The sequence below is a fragment of the Rhamphochromis longiceps genome, linkage group LG13 (genome assembly GCF_057381845.1).
Source record: "Rhamphochromis longiceps isolate RC_006_pf linkage group LG13, R_longiceps_female_GT1.1, whole genome shotgun sequence".
NCBI classification, from domain to species: Eukaryota; Metazoa; Chordata; class Actinopteri; order Cichliformes; family Cichlidae; genus Rhamphochromis; species Rhamphochromis longiceps.
Window position 1 is genome coordinate 31,836,638 of NC_140569.1, and position 16,234 is coordinate 31,852,871.

The 16,234-nt window shown below is 43.2% G+C and overlaps 1 protein-coding gene across 6 annotated transcripts in view; it reads right to left on the reverse strand.

The window, feature by feature from the left end:
* Window positions 1-15,732, reverse strand: part of LOC146656124 (uncharacterized) — a 28,709-nt gene extending 12,977 nt beyond the window's left edge. For 4 of the 6 annotated variants that reach the window (XM_085429001.1, XM_085429002.1, XM_085429003.1 and 1 more), the window contains exons 1-6: window positions 15,653-15,732; window positions 14,918-14,990; window positions 11,022-12,082; window positions 10,795-10,950; window positions 9,548-9,768; window positions 2-257 (exon numbers count right to left, since the gene is read on the reverse strand). In XM_085429001.1, coding sequence (XP_085285127.1) covers window positions 161-257; window positions 9,548-9,768; window positions 10,795-10,950; window positions 11,022-12,053 — 1,506 coding nt within the window. In that variant the 5' untranslated portion in view covers window positions 12,054-12,082; window positions 14,918-14,990; window positions 15,653-15,732 and the 3' untranslated portion in view covers window positions 2-160. Of the gene's footprint in view, window position 1; window positions 258-9,547; window positions 9,769-10,794; window positions 10,951-11,021; window positions 12,083-12,332; window positions 12,472-14,917; window positions 14,991-15,304; window positions 15,402-15,652 lie in introns of those variants that run through there. The other 2 variants (XM_085429006.1, XM_085429005.1) reach the window with 2 other exon arrangements.
* Between the last annotated feature and the right edge of the window lie 502 nt (window positions 15,733-16,234).

The following is a 16,234-nucleotide window of genomic DNA, read 5'->3' on the forward strand; positions in this document are numbered from 1 at the left end:
CCTGCTGGGGGGATGTCCTCAAGGTGAGGTGTGTGTCTGTATCCTCCCAGGCTGCAGCCGCCACCGTAGCTGTAGCTGTAAGGCCTGTGGCCACCACAGATGGAGCTCCCATAGGGGCTGTAAGAGGGGAGAAGGAGCTGTTGGATGGACAGTAAGACTGCTAGACCTGACGAGGGGGCACCGGGGGCGCCATCCTGGGCAGGACAGAAGAGCCAGCGGAGGTGGAGGAGCCTGTAGCTAATCCCAAATCTGTAGATCTGTTTGGTGACAACATAAAGATAGAATATCAGTAAAATCCACCCATAATTCATTGCAACATTAATTGAGCAAAGCATTAGTTCAGAAACGTCATGGAGTCAAGCTAAACCACAAACTGAATGAACAGCTCATAGAGTGGCTCTCTTCCACAGCGTGCCCTTTGTCCTTTCTCCCTCCCCTCAACCCCAACCAGTCCTCAGAGGCTGCCCCTCCCTATACCTGGTTCTATTGGAAGTTTCTTCCAGTTAAAATGGTGTTTTTCCTTCCCACAGTCACCAAGTGCTCGCTCAAAAGGGGTTGTTTTGATCATTTAGTTTTCTCTGTATTACAATAGGGCCTCCACCTTGCAGTATAAAGTGTCTTGAGGTGACTGTTGTTGTGATTAACGCTATATAAATAAACTGAAATTGAATTGAGTCAACTTTTCCTCCTGCCTTATCTCCAGCTCTGCTACTCTTCATCTGTACAGACTGTGGAAACACACAATAAATTCACCATCAACCAGCAGCTAGCGGCAACTTTTAGCATGGGATGTTTTCTCACATGAGCTGACGTTATGAACCAGTCAACACACCTTAAATATCCTTAAATATCATTATCACAGCTCTGATTGGTCAGCTTCTCCAATCTGATGACCATATTCTCTTAACCTTAAAAAGATATGTTGATATGTCCAAAAAAGATAAAGATGTGTCCAGATTTAATTCCATTTCCTCACTTAAAGTGGAAAAAAGTGTCAGGGTGGGGGGACTGATTGAACTGTGATTGTGGAATTTGCCTCACACAGGTGTGTTCGCTGTTGCTTGTTTGAGAATACTGCTGTATATATACAAATGCTGACTGCATAAACAAACTGTTGTACATATATTTTTAAAATTATCTGAATATATTAAGAAAAAGACAATAAAAAACAATGACTTGCAGCATCAAGCGGAGGAGTTTAATCTTCTCTTGTTTACGAGTTTGGGGACAGGTGAGCAGAGGACTGACAGATGAAAAACACGAGCTTTCTCTAAGGGTGTTGCCTCTCCCTTAAAGACAGGCTGAGGAGTTCAGTTACTCAAAAGGGGCTCAGAGTAGAGCTGCTATTCCTACACGTTGAAGAGAGGCTGATGAGAAAAGGAGAAAGAGGCCCAGGGCAGACCTAGGACACTCTGGAGAGGCTATATCTCTCAGCTGGCCTGAGGATGTCTTGGTGTTATCCCAGAAGAAGTGGAGGAGGTGGCTGGGGAGAGGGAGATGTGGGCTTCTCTGCTTAGGCTGCTGCCCGGGTAAACTAGTCCTTGATAAGCAGAAGAAAGTGGATGGATAACAATAATAAGCAGAAGAAGCTAAAAGACACAAATTTAGAATAAAACATTATTAGTTATGAATTGAAAGATATAATTATTCAGTTATATAATAACTCAGCTTATAAATATATATGTAGGCATTTTTTTGAAGTAAATTATCGGGTTTGTTGGCAAACAGCACCAGGAAGACAGCAGTTACATTTTCTTCTGAACTGACAGTTAGCAAGTACAGAACAAACAGAAATGCAACGAAAATATTTCTGCAGCTTTTATTAATTTCACTTATTAACCAGAACTGCACAAAACAAACAAAAACTCTCAATTAACAGAAGAGAGAGAAATCTAGTGAGACACACTGACTAGGACACGGCCTCAGAGGACCAAACTAGCAGTCAGCCACTTGTATGGCTGTGCAGATAAATAATTAGTTGCTTTTTTATTCCTGGGACTTCTGATCCTCTCCAAATACACAGGGAAGTACCTGATGCAGATAGTTTTGGGTACTACCATCACCAAGCATTTAAAAAATCTATTAGAGGATAATAAAGTGTTTTCACCAGCTTGGCCCAGAAGAAAAACATATTTTAGCGTATAAAATAGCAGTCTCTTCCAAACAAGTCCTTTAGCATGCTGATGTTAAAAAATATCATGTAGAGTGAGACGGGCATAGAGAACAGCACTGACTGGGAGAGGCTTTGAACAGATGACATACTCAGATCACTTCAACATATAAGACTTTAACAATGCACAAGCATCTATCAAAAACCTATTTAATCTATCATCTGTGATATTATTATATACAATTATAATGTATTTTTCATCTCCCTTAAATAAACAGGCAGCCTTAAGGTATAAAATATTAATTTGTCTACTGTTTCAGTGGCTGATAATGCCCCACAGGCCTCAATGTACGGAGCCCCGCAGAGGACATGGGAGAAAAAAAATTAAGACTGACTTTTGCGAGATCTCGCAAAACTAACTCGGGATCTCGCAAAACCCATTTTCTCCTGTTTTGGGTTAGTTAAGGTGGTCTTTATTTTTGACTTTGTTTTGGTAAGGTCAGGGGTGCGGGATTTGTGTAGATTTGTTTTGTTTATTGTTTTGGCCTTGGCTCACCCTGAAGTGTTGACACTCCCGTTTTGGTTCCTTTATTTCACATTGTAAATTAATCACCTTGTATCTAACGGATTTGTTTCTTGTGGCTGCTTGGGTCTTGGGGGGGAAGCGAGTGCCTCACTCATGTTATGGCCTGGCCCTAGACGGGTCGTAACATGAATTGGGGGCTCGTCCTCTGCCTTTTTCTGTGGTTTTCGTGTTTTTTGGTCTGTTTGGCAGTTTTCTTGGTGTGGGGGTGGTAGGTGTGTGGGATGATGGAGTTTTCTTTGGATGATTTTGTTACTTCGCCTTCATGGGATAAAATAGTGAAGTGCAGGAAAGCGGATTTGCTTATTATTGCTAGTTGTTATGATATTCAAGTGTCCTATGGATGGGATCAGCCACCAACACAGGCCCTGGTGAAATGTAATTGGCCTCAGCTATGACCACCGGCCCTGGTAAACTGTAAATATCCTAGGCCAGGCACCACAGGCCCTGGTATGGTGAAGATGGCCTCACAGGAAGCACTGTCCCTGGAGTAAAGTGTATGGCCTCAGCCAACAACACTGGCCCTGGTGAAATGTGGATGGTATTGGTCAGGACCACACAACCTGGTGTAATGTAAGCCTTAGCCAACACCACTGGCCCTGGTGAATTGTGCATGATATTTCTCAGGACCACAGGCCCTGGTGTAATGTGGATGTCCTCATCCAACAGTACAGGCCCTGGAGTGGTGATGATGGCCTCACAGGAAGAACTGTCCCTGGTGTAATGTGGATGTCCTCATCCAACAGTACAGGCCCTGGTGTGGTGAAGATGGCTTCACAGGGAGCACTGGCCCTGGTGTAATGTTGATGGCATCAGCCAGTAGCACAGGCCTTTGTATATTGTGGATGGGATCAGCCACCAACACAGGCCCTGGTGAAATTTAAATATCCTCAGCCAGTAGCACAGGCCCTGTTGTAATGTGGATGGCCTCATCTAACAACACTGGCCCTGGTGAAATGTGCATGATATCGGTCAGCACCACAGGCCCAGGTGTAATGTGGATGGCATCAACGAGCAGCAGAGGCCCTGGTGGCGTGAATGTGGCCTCACAGGAAGCACTGTCCCTGATGTGATGTGGATGGTAGAAGGCGGCATCACAGGCCGTGATTTAATGTGGATGGTATTGGCTAGCAGCACAGGCCCTGGTGTAATGTGGATTGCCTCATCCAACAACACTGGCCCTGCTGAAATCTGGATGGTATTGGCCAGTAGCACAAGACCTTGTATATTGTGGATCGCATCAGCCAGCAACACAGGCCCTGGTGAAATGAGGATGGTATCAGCCAGAAGCACAGGCCCTGGTGGGGTGAATGTGGCCTCACAGGAAGCACTGTCCCTGGTGTAATGTGTATGGCATCAGTCAACAACCGTGGCCCTGGTGAAATATGGATGGTATTGGTCAGCACCACACACCCTGGTGTAATGTGAATAGCCTTAGCCAGTAGCACAGGCCCTTGTGAATTGTGGATCACATCAGCCAGCAACGCAGGCCCTGGTGTGGTGAAGATGGCCTCACAGGGAGCACTGGCCCTGGTGTAATGTTGATGGCATCAGCCAGTAGCACAGGCCTTTGTATATTGTGGATGGGATCAGCCACCAACACAGGCCCTGGTGAAATGTAGTTGGCCTCAGCCATGACCACAGGCCCTGGTAAAATGTGAATGGCCTCATCTAACAACACTGTCCCTCGTGAAATATGGATGGTATTGGTCGGCACCACACATGTGAATGGCCATAGACAACACCACTTGATCTGGTGAAATGTGCATGATATCATTCAGCACCACAGGCCCCGGTGTAACTAGAATGTCCTAAACCAACACCACTGGCCCTTGTGTATTGTGGATGGCATCAGCCAGTAGCACACTCCCTGCTGTGGTGAAGATGGCCTCACAGGAAGCATTGTCCCTGGTGTAATGTGGGTGGTAGAAGGCGGCATCACAGGCCGTGATGTAATGTGGATGGCCTCAGCCAACAACAGTGGTCCTGGTGAAATGTGGATGGTATTGGCCAGCACCACAGGCCCTGGTGTAATGTGAATGTCTTCAGCCAGTAGCACAGGCCCTTGTGTATTATGGATCACATCAGCCAGCAACACAAACCCTGGTGAAATGTGGATGGTATCAACGAGTAGCACAGGCCCTGGTGTAATGTGAAGGGCCTCATCCAGCACAAAAGGCCCTGGTGTAATGTGGATGGCACCAACGAGTAGAATAGGCTCTGGTGTAATGTGGATGGCATTACCCAGCAACGCAGGCCCTGGTAAAATGTGGATGGTATCAGCCAGCAGCACAGGCCCTGGTGTGGTGAATATGGCTTCAAAGGGAGCACTGGCCCTGATGTAATGTGGATGGCCTCAGCCAGCAACGCAGGCCTTGGTGTGGTGAATATGGCTTCAAAGGGAGCGCTGGCCCTGGTGTAATATTGATGGGATCAGCCACCAACACAGGCCCTATTGAAATTTAAATATCCTCAGCCAGTAGCACAGGCCTCTTTGTAATGTGGATGGCCTCATCCAACAACAGAGGCCCTGGTGAAATATGGATGGTATTGGTCAGCACCACACACCCTGGTGTAATGTGAATGGCCTTAGCAAACACCACTGGCCCTGGTGAAATGTGCATGATATCGGTCAGCACCACAGGCCCTGGTGTAATGTGGATGGCCTCAGCCAAAAGCACAGGCCCTGGTGTGGTGAAGATGAACTCACAGGAATCACTGTCCCTAATGTAAAGTGTATGGCCTCAGCCAACAACAGTGGCCCTGGTGAAATGTGGATGGTATTGGCCAGCACCACACACCCTGGTGTAATGTGAATGTCCTCAGCCAGTAGCACAGGCCCTTGTGTATTGTGGAACGCATCAGCCAGCAACACAAGCCCTGGTGAAATTTGGATGGTATCAGCGAGTAGCACAGACCCTGGTGTAATGTGGATGGCCTCATCCAAAGACACTGGCCCTGGTGAAATATGGATGGTATTGGTCAGCACCACACACCCTGGTGTAATGTGAATGGTCTTAGCCAACACCACTGGCTCTGGTGAAATGTGCATGATATCGGTGAGCACCACAGGCCCTGGTGGCTTGAAGATGGCCTCACAGGAATCACTGTCCCTAGTGTAAACTGTATGGCCTCAGTCAAAAACAGTGGCCCTGATGAAATGTGGATGATATTGGCCAGCACCACAAGCCCTGGTGTAATGTGAATGTCCTCAGCCAGTAACACAGGCCCTGGTGTAATGTGGATGGCATGAGCCATTAACGCAGGCCCTGCTGAAATGTGGATGGTATCATCCAGCAGCACAAGCCCTGGTGTGGTGAATATGGCCTCACAGGGAGCATAGGCCCTGGTGGAATGTGTATGGCCTCAGCCAGCAACACATTACACCAGGGAAAATGTGAAAAATAGCTCTAACTTTTGATAGAAGACTCATACATACATATTTATGGCTTTATGTTATAGAATTCAATATCCCCGTGCTGGGCAAACAGGTTTTGCAGTTGTTTGTGCTGAGATTTTCAAGTTATTCACATAATGAAAATCTATACTTTGTTTCGGGCGAATTCCCCATTTAAATGCATGTAACAGTGAGAAACGCACTGTCTTGACGAAATGAAGTGCTTTTGTACAACTTCATATAAATAGCTGTAACTTTTGATAGAAGACACACATATTCATGGCTTTATCTTATAGAATTCAATTCACAGGGAGCACTGGCCCTGGTGTAATGTTGATGGCATCAGCCAGTAGCACAAGCCTTTGTATATTGTGGATGGGATCAGCCACCAACACAGGCCCTGGTGAAATGTAATTGGCCTCAGCCATGACCACAGGCCCTGGTGAAATGTAAATATCCTCAGTCAGTAGCACAGGCCCTGTTGTAATGTGGATGGCCTCAGCCAACAACAGTGGTCCTGGTGAAATGTGGATGGTATTGGCCAGCACCACAGGCCCTGGTGTAATGTGAATGTCTTCAGCCAGTAGCAAAGGCCCTTGTGCATTATGGATCGCATCAGCCAGCAACACAAACCCTGGTGAAATGTGGATGGTATCAACGAGTAGCACAGGCCCTAGTGTAATGTGAATGGCCTCATCCAGCACCACAGGCCCTGGTGTGGTGATGATGGCCTCACAGGAAGCACTGGAAGTGGTGTAATGTGGATGGCATCAGCCAGTATCACAGGCCCCTGTGTTTTGTGGATGTCATCAGCCAGAAACACAAGCCCTGGTGCAATGTGGATGGTATCAGACAGCAACGCAGGCAGTGGTGTGGTGAAGATGGCTTCACAGGGAGCACTGGCCCTGGTGAAATGTTGATGGCATCAGCCAGTAGCACAGGCCTTTGTATATTGTGGATGGGATCAGCCACCAACACAGGCCCTGGTCAAATTTAAATATCCTCAGCCAGTAGCACAGGCCCTGTTGTAATGTGGATGGCATCAACGAGCAGCAGAGGCCCTGGTGGGGTGAATATGGCCTCACAGGAAGCACTGTCCCTGGTGTAATGTGGATGGCCTCAGCCAACAACAGTGGCCCTCGTGAAATGTGCATGATATTGGTCAGCACCACCGGCCCAGGTGTAATGTGGATGGCATCAACAAGCAGCAGAGGCCCTGGTTGGGTGAAGATGGCCTCAAGGGAGGCACTGTCCCTGGTGTAATGTGGATGGTATTGGCCAGCACCACAGGCCGTGATGTTTTGTGGATGGCCTCAGCCAAAAGCACACTCACTGGTGTGGTGAAGATGGCCTCACAGGAAGCACTGTCCCTGGTGAAATGTGGATGGTATTGGCCAGCACCACAGGCCCTGGTGTAATGTGGACGGCATCAACGAGCAGCAGAGGCCCTGGTCGGCTGAAGATGGCCTCACAGGAAGCACTGACCCTGGTGTAATGTGAAGGGCCTCATCCAGCACAAAAGGCCCTGGTTAAATATGGATGGTATTGGTCAGCACCACACACCCTGGTGTATTGTGAATAGCCTTAGCCAACACAACTGGCCCTGGTGAAATGTGCATGATATTGGTCAGCACCACAGGCCCTGGTGTAATGTGGATGGCATCAGCAAGTAGCACAGGCCCTGGTGTTGTGATGGTGGAATCACAGGAAGCACTGGCAGTGGTGTAATGTGGATGGCCTCAGCCAGCAACACTGGCACTGGTGAAATGTGGATGGTATTGGCCAGCACCACAGGCCCTGGTGTAATGTGAATGTCCTCAGCCAGTAGCACAGGCCCTTTTGTATTGTGGAACACATCAACCAGCAACACAAGCCCTGGTGTAATGTGGATTGCCTCATCCAACAACAGTGGCCCTGCTGAAATCTGGAGGGTACACTCAAAAAAATAAAACATTAGATTTACTTAAAGTTATGTCAAGTGGTTCCACACAACTGCTTTAAGTAACTTTTAAGAAATGTTGTTACTTAGTTTGAACTCAATACTGTTAAGTTAGATTTACGTAAGTGTATTGGCTAAATGTAACTTAATTGCAATGCTCAGCTGATACTTATCTTTGTCGCTTTAAGCCTACATAACTTGTTTAGGCAATATCTTTGTAATACTGTTACTTAGCTGGTACATAACTTTTCTGCTTTAGAAGGACATAACCTGGTTAGGTAGTATCTTTGTAAAACTGTTATGTAGCTGCTACATAACTTTGTTGCTTTTGAATTATATAAAATTGTTAAGTAATTTCTATTCATTACAATTACAAATAAATCATTTACACTGGTTACTTCCATACAAAATAGCAAAGTTTCTTAAAAGTTACTTAAAGCAGTTATGTGGAACCACTTGACATAACATTTTTAAGTAAATCTTAGGGAGATCTTTTAGGAAGAAATGAAGACAGCACCCAAATTATCAAACACAATCCTGCCTTTAATAAGCACATTCAGTGCATATAAAATACTTTTTTCCAAGCACAACAGCTTAACACAAAGTGCAATCAATGCAACTTGTTACAAATTCCAAGTGAATATTTTGTGCAGAAAATGTAGATCAGTATAAAGTGCTAACCAACTTGTCGTCAAACTAAAATGATTTAAAAAATGATCCAACAAAGTCCTGTCTTTACTAAGCACATTCAGTGCATATTAAATACTTGTTGACAGACCGAAAAGACTGTAGAGCCGTAGCTTAACACAAAGTGCAATCAATGCAGACAACTTGTTACAACTTTAACTAAATACTTTGTGCATAAAACAATATTTTACTTCAAAGATCAGTGAAGTGCTAACCAACTTGTCTTTCAACTGGTCCAGAAAGCATCCAAATTATCAAAAAAAATCCTACATATTACAAGACGTTTCAGGAATTATTTTCAAACACTGATAAGCATGAAAGAGCAAACTAAACTCATTTAAAACAGTGAAAATTGGCTGTTTTGTTCAAAAACTGTACTGTAAAACAGTGCTACTCAGTTTTTCAAGTTATGGTTACATCCCAAGTTGCAGACAGCTGCCAAATGTCACATTCTTTGAAATATCAAATCACAGCGGCCTAACCGCTAAAACTTTTAAAAATGTCTGTCATTTTCTGTATGTTGTCAAGTAGCAGTAGAAGAAGTGCAACACCAATTTTTTAAGTAACAGTATTTTGCTAAAATGCAAATGAACATTATTGTTCTCTAAAACTGGTGAATGTTCCCAAGAAACAGTACTGACAATGAAAAAAAGTGTTTATGAACAACTTAACTATACCTGAACGTAAAGCATTCAAACTAAGTTAAGCAATAAGGGCCTCCCGCTTCCTCCTCTTTATTCAAGGAGTTTGTTTCTGAGCACTTGAACTTTGTTTGATAGCTTCTTAGCATCAAGTCCCATCAGTACTTTCTGAAAAAACTCAAAAGTGTACCTGAGGTTGGATGGGTAGCTCATGTTTAAAGTGTAGATCAGGCCGAACAACAACACAACAGCAGTGGCAACATCAGGAAGATCTCTGAGCACAGCGACACCCTCAATTATGATACCAATGTCTTCTGCCGGGTCAAGGTCACGCTCTCCTTCTGGTTTGATGACGTAGATGCCAATGAGTGTCTTCTCCATTTCACTTTCGGCCTCATGGAAGTCCACATTCTAAAAAAATTAATAAGTAAATAAACATAATAATACAAGTTGCAGGGTTTCTTATCAATTAAAGGGATATTCCACCCAAAGTGGAAATTTGTCTATTACCATATTGCCAAGAGTTAGATAAGTGAGAAAAAAGCATTTTGTAACCAGCACAGTACATTTCTGATCTTATACCCATTGTTCCTGGTGAGCTCAATAATCATGTCGACTGCAAATGAAAAGTAAAAGTTTTGCAAGGACAAATGAAAAAACAGTTGTAGTACTAAGCCAGGGTTTCCCAAAACCCTGGTCCTCAGGGCCCACTGTTCTGCATGTTTTCCATGTCTCTGCTTGAGTTTGGGTCACTGAACTCATGTGTTGCACAGTGTGTCACGTCTCTAGAGTCCTAAGAGTGTGTCATGGGCAGCCGTGTGCGACGGCCGAAAAAACGCATGGTGTGATCCCGGCACAAAACAACCAACAGCAGAGGACATCCAGGACCACAATCTGAATATTACAGACAACACCAACAAGTACCAGATTCAAAACTGTTTGTAATGTAAAGCATGTTGGTGCAATAGCTTTACTTTTGAGCTGATTTTATAAGACAGACCATCGCATCATTACAGAGTGATAAATCCGAATCTGTGAGCCGCGTAAATGCGGCAAGGCGCAAAAGTGAAAAGTGATAAAACTCAGCTCAGAGACCTCCCTTTATCCCGTCTTGGTTTGAAAGGTGCCTGATGGCAGTTTATTCTAGCTTCAGCTTTTCTACTGTAAATGCCAAAATTCTCCCCAGGGAGCCGCGGCAAATCCCGTTTTGGAAACGCTACGGTCCTGTAAAAAACAGCTTTTAATTCTGGCAATTTTTTTTATGAAGTATCCAAATCAACTTAAAACTTTATTACTGTGACAACACTATCATGAAAAGGACAAAGAATAAACAATCCCATAATACCAACATTAAACTTTACCTTACAATAGAAGGAGACAACAAAATCATATGTATTAAAAGAGGGAATGAAGCATTCAAAAAAATTAATTCCAAACCTCATCAATTGCAGCCATGATTTCTGTGATCTTGCGTCCAGATGTTCCTCCCTTGTTTCTGAAGACTTTGGTCAGTTTGGTTGTGTTGTTGTCCAGCTGTGCCATAAATGTGGATGTTAGCGGGACCGTAGTGATGCGCTGGAATTCAGCATTTATCTGTAAAATAAACAAATGTTTAGCGTGATGGGTTTAAAATATTGCATTTGCAGATCAACTGATTCAGTTACCTCACGTGGAGAAAAAAGAGCTGGCCATCGGCTTTTAAAGTCAGCTACGAAGGGCATGTCCTGAAGAATTTCTTGCCTCCGGTGAGGAAAGGTTTGGGCCATTTTTGCTTTGATGGTTTCATTGTTGTTCTTCTTCTTGAACTCTGAAAGCAGCACCAACCTTTCTTCTTCCTGACTCTCTCGGGTTTCTCCAGCTGGATAATCAGGGCAGAAATTCACCTCCGCTCTCCTGGGTTTCTTGACTTGGTTGGGATGCACATTACTGTTCCCTCTTCTTTTGAGAGAATTGATGACCAACTCACTACACCCTAAGTTCTTCAGTTTTCCACGATAGTTTGACATTTTATACTTCAAACTGATCTTCCATGCAGAAAATCCAGTTTCTGAACCTTTCTCTTTCAAGCATGGATGCTTTACAACCAAAGCTTGGCAAACATCACTAAGATTGCTGTTTGAAGGGTAAGCTTTGTACTTCATAATTTCTGAAGACAAGCTCTCTAAAATGTCAGACTTGAGCTTTGGTTTTAGGGTTAAAAGTGTTCCATTGGCTTGGAATTCCTGGTTGCCTTTTGTCAATTGCAGCTCTACATCGAAGCTAAACTCAGGTATGCGAAAGTCCAGTGGCCAGGCTTCTGATCGCAGCGTGGAGTTTGCTGAGCTCGAGGAGCTTGATGACCTGGATTCTGGCGATGACAGTATATCTGTGTCATAATCAGGGTTGTGGCCAGAGCAGGGGCTACCCAAGTTAAATGAGGACACACTGCTTTCATTACTACCAGTGGATGTTTCTGGTACACCTGTTTTAATCACTTTTATTTTGTCCATGTCTTTTAGATCAAATGTGGATGTCATGTTAAGGAACTGATTAAAATCTGTGTCCATGTACTGCAATCTGAACTGTTCAGAAACTCCGCACTGATTTTCAATCTCCGCTTTGAACTCGTTAACATTCTTTGGTATCCCCAAAGGAAGGGTTAACTTGAGTGCGTTGTTCTCCCCCAGGATTATCAGAAGCTTTGTTGGGGCTGTCATTTCTGATGTCCCAATCTCCAACTGTTACTCTAAAAAATAAGTGCAAGAACATGAGCAGGTGGTTCCCAAACTTCAGTACATGTTACAATGGTGAAGCAGGTATTTTTTTTAGTGGTATTCAGAATTTCGCAGCACAATTTTTTTCCTAGTATTTTTACAAGGCTTGAAACATATCCGAGTAGATTTAAGTTCTGGTCCAACTATTTTTAAGAACCAAACTTTGAGAAGAACTGCTATACAGCACAAAAATTTAATCGGCAACATGGACATTAAAATTACCTGAACAGTGTATGTATCTCTTTAATGTAACCATGCGAGAAGCTCCGACTTGGTAGTCACAAAGTGGATAACAATCCACCAGATCCTCATGTGCAACAAGAGAAATTTCCTTTGGAGATGGGTCAATTTTGAAGGATCCATAGTGTTCAGTGTACCACGAGCTCAGTTTTTTTTACTATAAACACCAACGAATCTGCCAAAATACACATCTGCAGGATTTCAGCAAACTCTGGCAGACCCCCCAGTGATCCATGTACTATTAACATGCCCTTCCTGTAGTAGATGCCCGCAACAGACACACTCTGGGCAAGGCTAACTACAGCTGTGTCAGGGTACTTTTCAGCAAGACAATGTGCAATTTCACGTTTGAGAAGTTCTACTGGGACTGCCGAGACTCGTGAAACCTCAAAAGTGGCTTTGCTACAGCCTGATGAATGCATGTAATGGCCAATCATGAGCTGGTGTTTGGTTGACAAAGACAGGGTTATGTTTTTGAAGCAGTTTGTGTGTCTAGCAACTTTTTTAAAAAATGTGTGCTTTGCCTCGAATCTGATTGTCCATAATAAGGCAAGTGGACCAAAATGGCGAATTATTGAGGGATAATGAGCCAGAAAGTGATGTTTTGGCAATGGTCTTCTATCTGGGCATACTTCTTTGTACCTTTGATGGTGGTCTAAAATCTTACTCTCCAGGTATGCAACTGAGTCACTGTTATGAACAGGACACACAACAAGCTCAACAATATTCTTCAAATCTAGTAGAAGTTCCCAAGCTGGTTCGTTTTCAGGTATGTGTTGTCCAATAATAAGTGGCAGAAGTCTTAGTAAACACCAATTTTCATGTGCATTGCCACCAACAGTTTTTTTACTAAGAAAATTGTGAGGCAATTTCTGAGGGCGATTAGTCTGATCCCCTCCTTTGTAGGGAAATGACTGAACAAGTCTATTTAGATTTTCAAAAGTGATGTACTTCTTGCCTATTAGTATTCGAAGGCACTCAGCTATCTCAAAAGGCACAATACCTTCAAAAAGGTCATGTGCAAGATCAGGGGGGAATCCTGCAGTGACCTTGAAGAAAGACAGACTGTCTGCCAAGACACACGAGCTTTTCACACCACAACAAGCTACCCCTGTCTCACGTGCAGTTGCTATGTACACGATGGAGCTCCTCAGTTCTCAGAGAAAAGTCACTATTTGTAGCTTTTGATTCAATCTCTGAGCGTGTAGCAGTACAAAACCTGCAAAAGTAATCTCCAGAAAAACTTTCCACAAAACCGGCCAATCCATGAGCTCCGAGGCTGTCTGCCACTACATATTGGACAGTGCCTTTAAAGTTGACCCCTAAATTGTCAATGAACACTCCCTGCTGCTCTAAAATGACAAGGTCTTGCAAAAGTGGCTCAAATATTTTTGGATAGCCAAAGGTCCTAAGGTCCTCACTTTTGCACAAGAGAGCCAAATAAATAGAAGAGAGGGATGAATGACTACCTGGTGGCAAGTTACCTAAAATCCAGTAAACTGAGCAAAGTTTATGCTTTTTCCGTGATGTCCCCAATGGATTGCAAATTTCGAAATCATCAACATAAAGACAAATAGAGATTCTTAGTTCACCGCCTGAGAAAAACTCATTATTTTGAAAATGTAGACCATCTTTATATGATGTATACTTTTCCTTATTTACAAAAGGATTCTGATTGTGGCTAGTGACAAATTTGTTCAGTATGTTTTCTTGTTTAAATATCTGCTGTAATGATTTTAGAATAGGAATATACTGAAAGGTTCTCTTGCTTTGGGAGTCGAGAATGTATTCAATTGGATCAATTACTTCAAAATGTTTTCTGTAATACTGTCTGCGTTTGAAGGCAGTGGCAAGTGTGCCGTCCTTTTCTATGGCTTTTAACAAAGGGTTAAAAGAAACTGCCTTTGTCAGTTCTTCAATAACAGGCTGGTCTAGACAAAGGTTATGATTCTTGAGTATGTCTACAATTACTTGATTTGTCAAAGGCACTGATGCACAGCTTATCAGGTAGTGCAATTCTGAAAGCAACTCGTCAATTGCTATGCTGGGAACATGAAAATAGTTTTCCAACTTAAGTAAAAGAGATGCAAAATTAAGTTCTATTACATTTGCCAAATCTTCAGTCTCACTTGTAGTTGTATCGTGATCAATATTTGCACTTATGTCCTCTTCTACAATAGTGTCTGTACTGTCATCAGGTGATGTTTGGCCTACAATAGTGTTAGCAATACCGATTTTAAAGTCTTTTAAGGTATAAGGATTGTTTCCTATTTCGATGAGACTTGAATGTACCATAGATATTTGTTTTGAAAGAACAACCCTCAAACATGCAATGCACAGTCTCGTTACATTTTAGATGGTTGTTAATGTGAGAAAAATACTCCTGCTCTGAAGCTATGTTGCAGCAGGAACACAAATGGCAGTTAAATGTTGCCAAACTCACAGACTTGTCTAGAGTTCTTTGGGTATGTGATCTGCTTAAGTGGCTATGTAGAGCATTCCATGTTTTGAAAACACAGACACAATCAGAATAGGCACATGGATACTGCTGTCTACTATGAACTAACCTGTAGTGTTTTAATAACAGAGCTCGTGATGACACCACTTTTTTGCACAATTTGCACTGCCACATCAACGTATCTGGGGGAGAAGCACAAAAGACATTTTCATTACACTGTCCCTGAAAAAACTAAATAATTTGCACATTGTTAATGTTTCATATTAATCAGTTTTATTTTTAATATTGTATGCTACAACAATGAATTTATTGATCTACATCATCACCACTGCATATTGTGTAAATGTGTGTGTAATCTGACATTAAAAGTCGAGTGAGAAATCCCATGGACATTGTACAACATTAATGCAGTTCATCTTACACCAGCTTACTAAATGCTTTCTGCAAGCTACATCAAAACGTAAGCTGAAATATTAGACAGAAAATACACCCTAACCTGTCTGCTAGCAAGGAGCGCTTCTCCACTGTTGTTGGCTAAAGTGCAACGCAGTCAGGCGTCCGAGTATAAACTCGGCGCGAAAGTGCGTGCCGTACCGAATGCGCTGCCTGTACCGACGCATACCGACGCTAGCACTACATTACATTTGGGCTGAAAACAGAGCTTTGCTATTGCAATGGAGTCCCCTCCAAAATCATTTGGAAACTCACGTGCAGCTAGTCCACGTTAGCAAACCTTTACCGGGCAAAACCCTGCCTGTACTCTTTTCTTAGTAGCACTTGCGACATTAACTGACGTGTGAACATATATATGTAGACGGGCTTTACAAGAAAAATGACTTCTTACCTGATTTTTGGACAAAAATGCGGCTGAACCAGTCCACATGGCGAAGAAAAAGCAAGCTTGAGAAAGAGGGTGGTGCGCATTGGCCCTTACTCAGGCGGGCTCTGAACGCAGCAGTATGTGCAGAGGGACAAACCTGTGAATTTACTCAACAATGTTACGTTGACACAGTTCAATGACTTTGTGTAACAACAAAAAGTAACAACGTTTCATTAAATTTGCACAAACACTTTAAGAATTTTTGCAAAATCGAGTTTATTAAGAACAAACAACAAAATCTACTTTTGTAAAAGCAGAGATAGGCTGAGTTCATTTTTTTGAGTGTATTGGCCAGTAGCACAAGACCTTGTATATTGTGGATCGCATCAGCCAGCAACACAGGCCCTGGTGTAATGTGGATGGCTTCAAGGTTCAAGGTTCAAGGTTCTTTATTTGTCACATGCATAGTTATACAAGTATAACACACAGTGAAATGTAGCCTGACACGCTCCTCGACATGTGCAAAAATGGGGGGGGGGGGTAGAGGAAGAACATTATATATATATATATAGTATATACATTGGGTGAATGTGCAGTAGTAGCAGC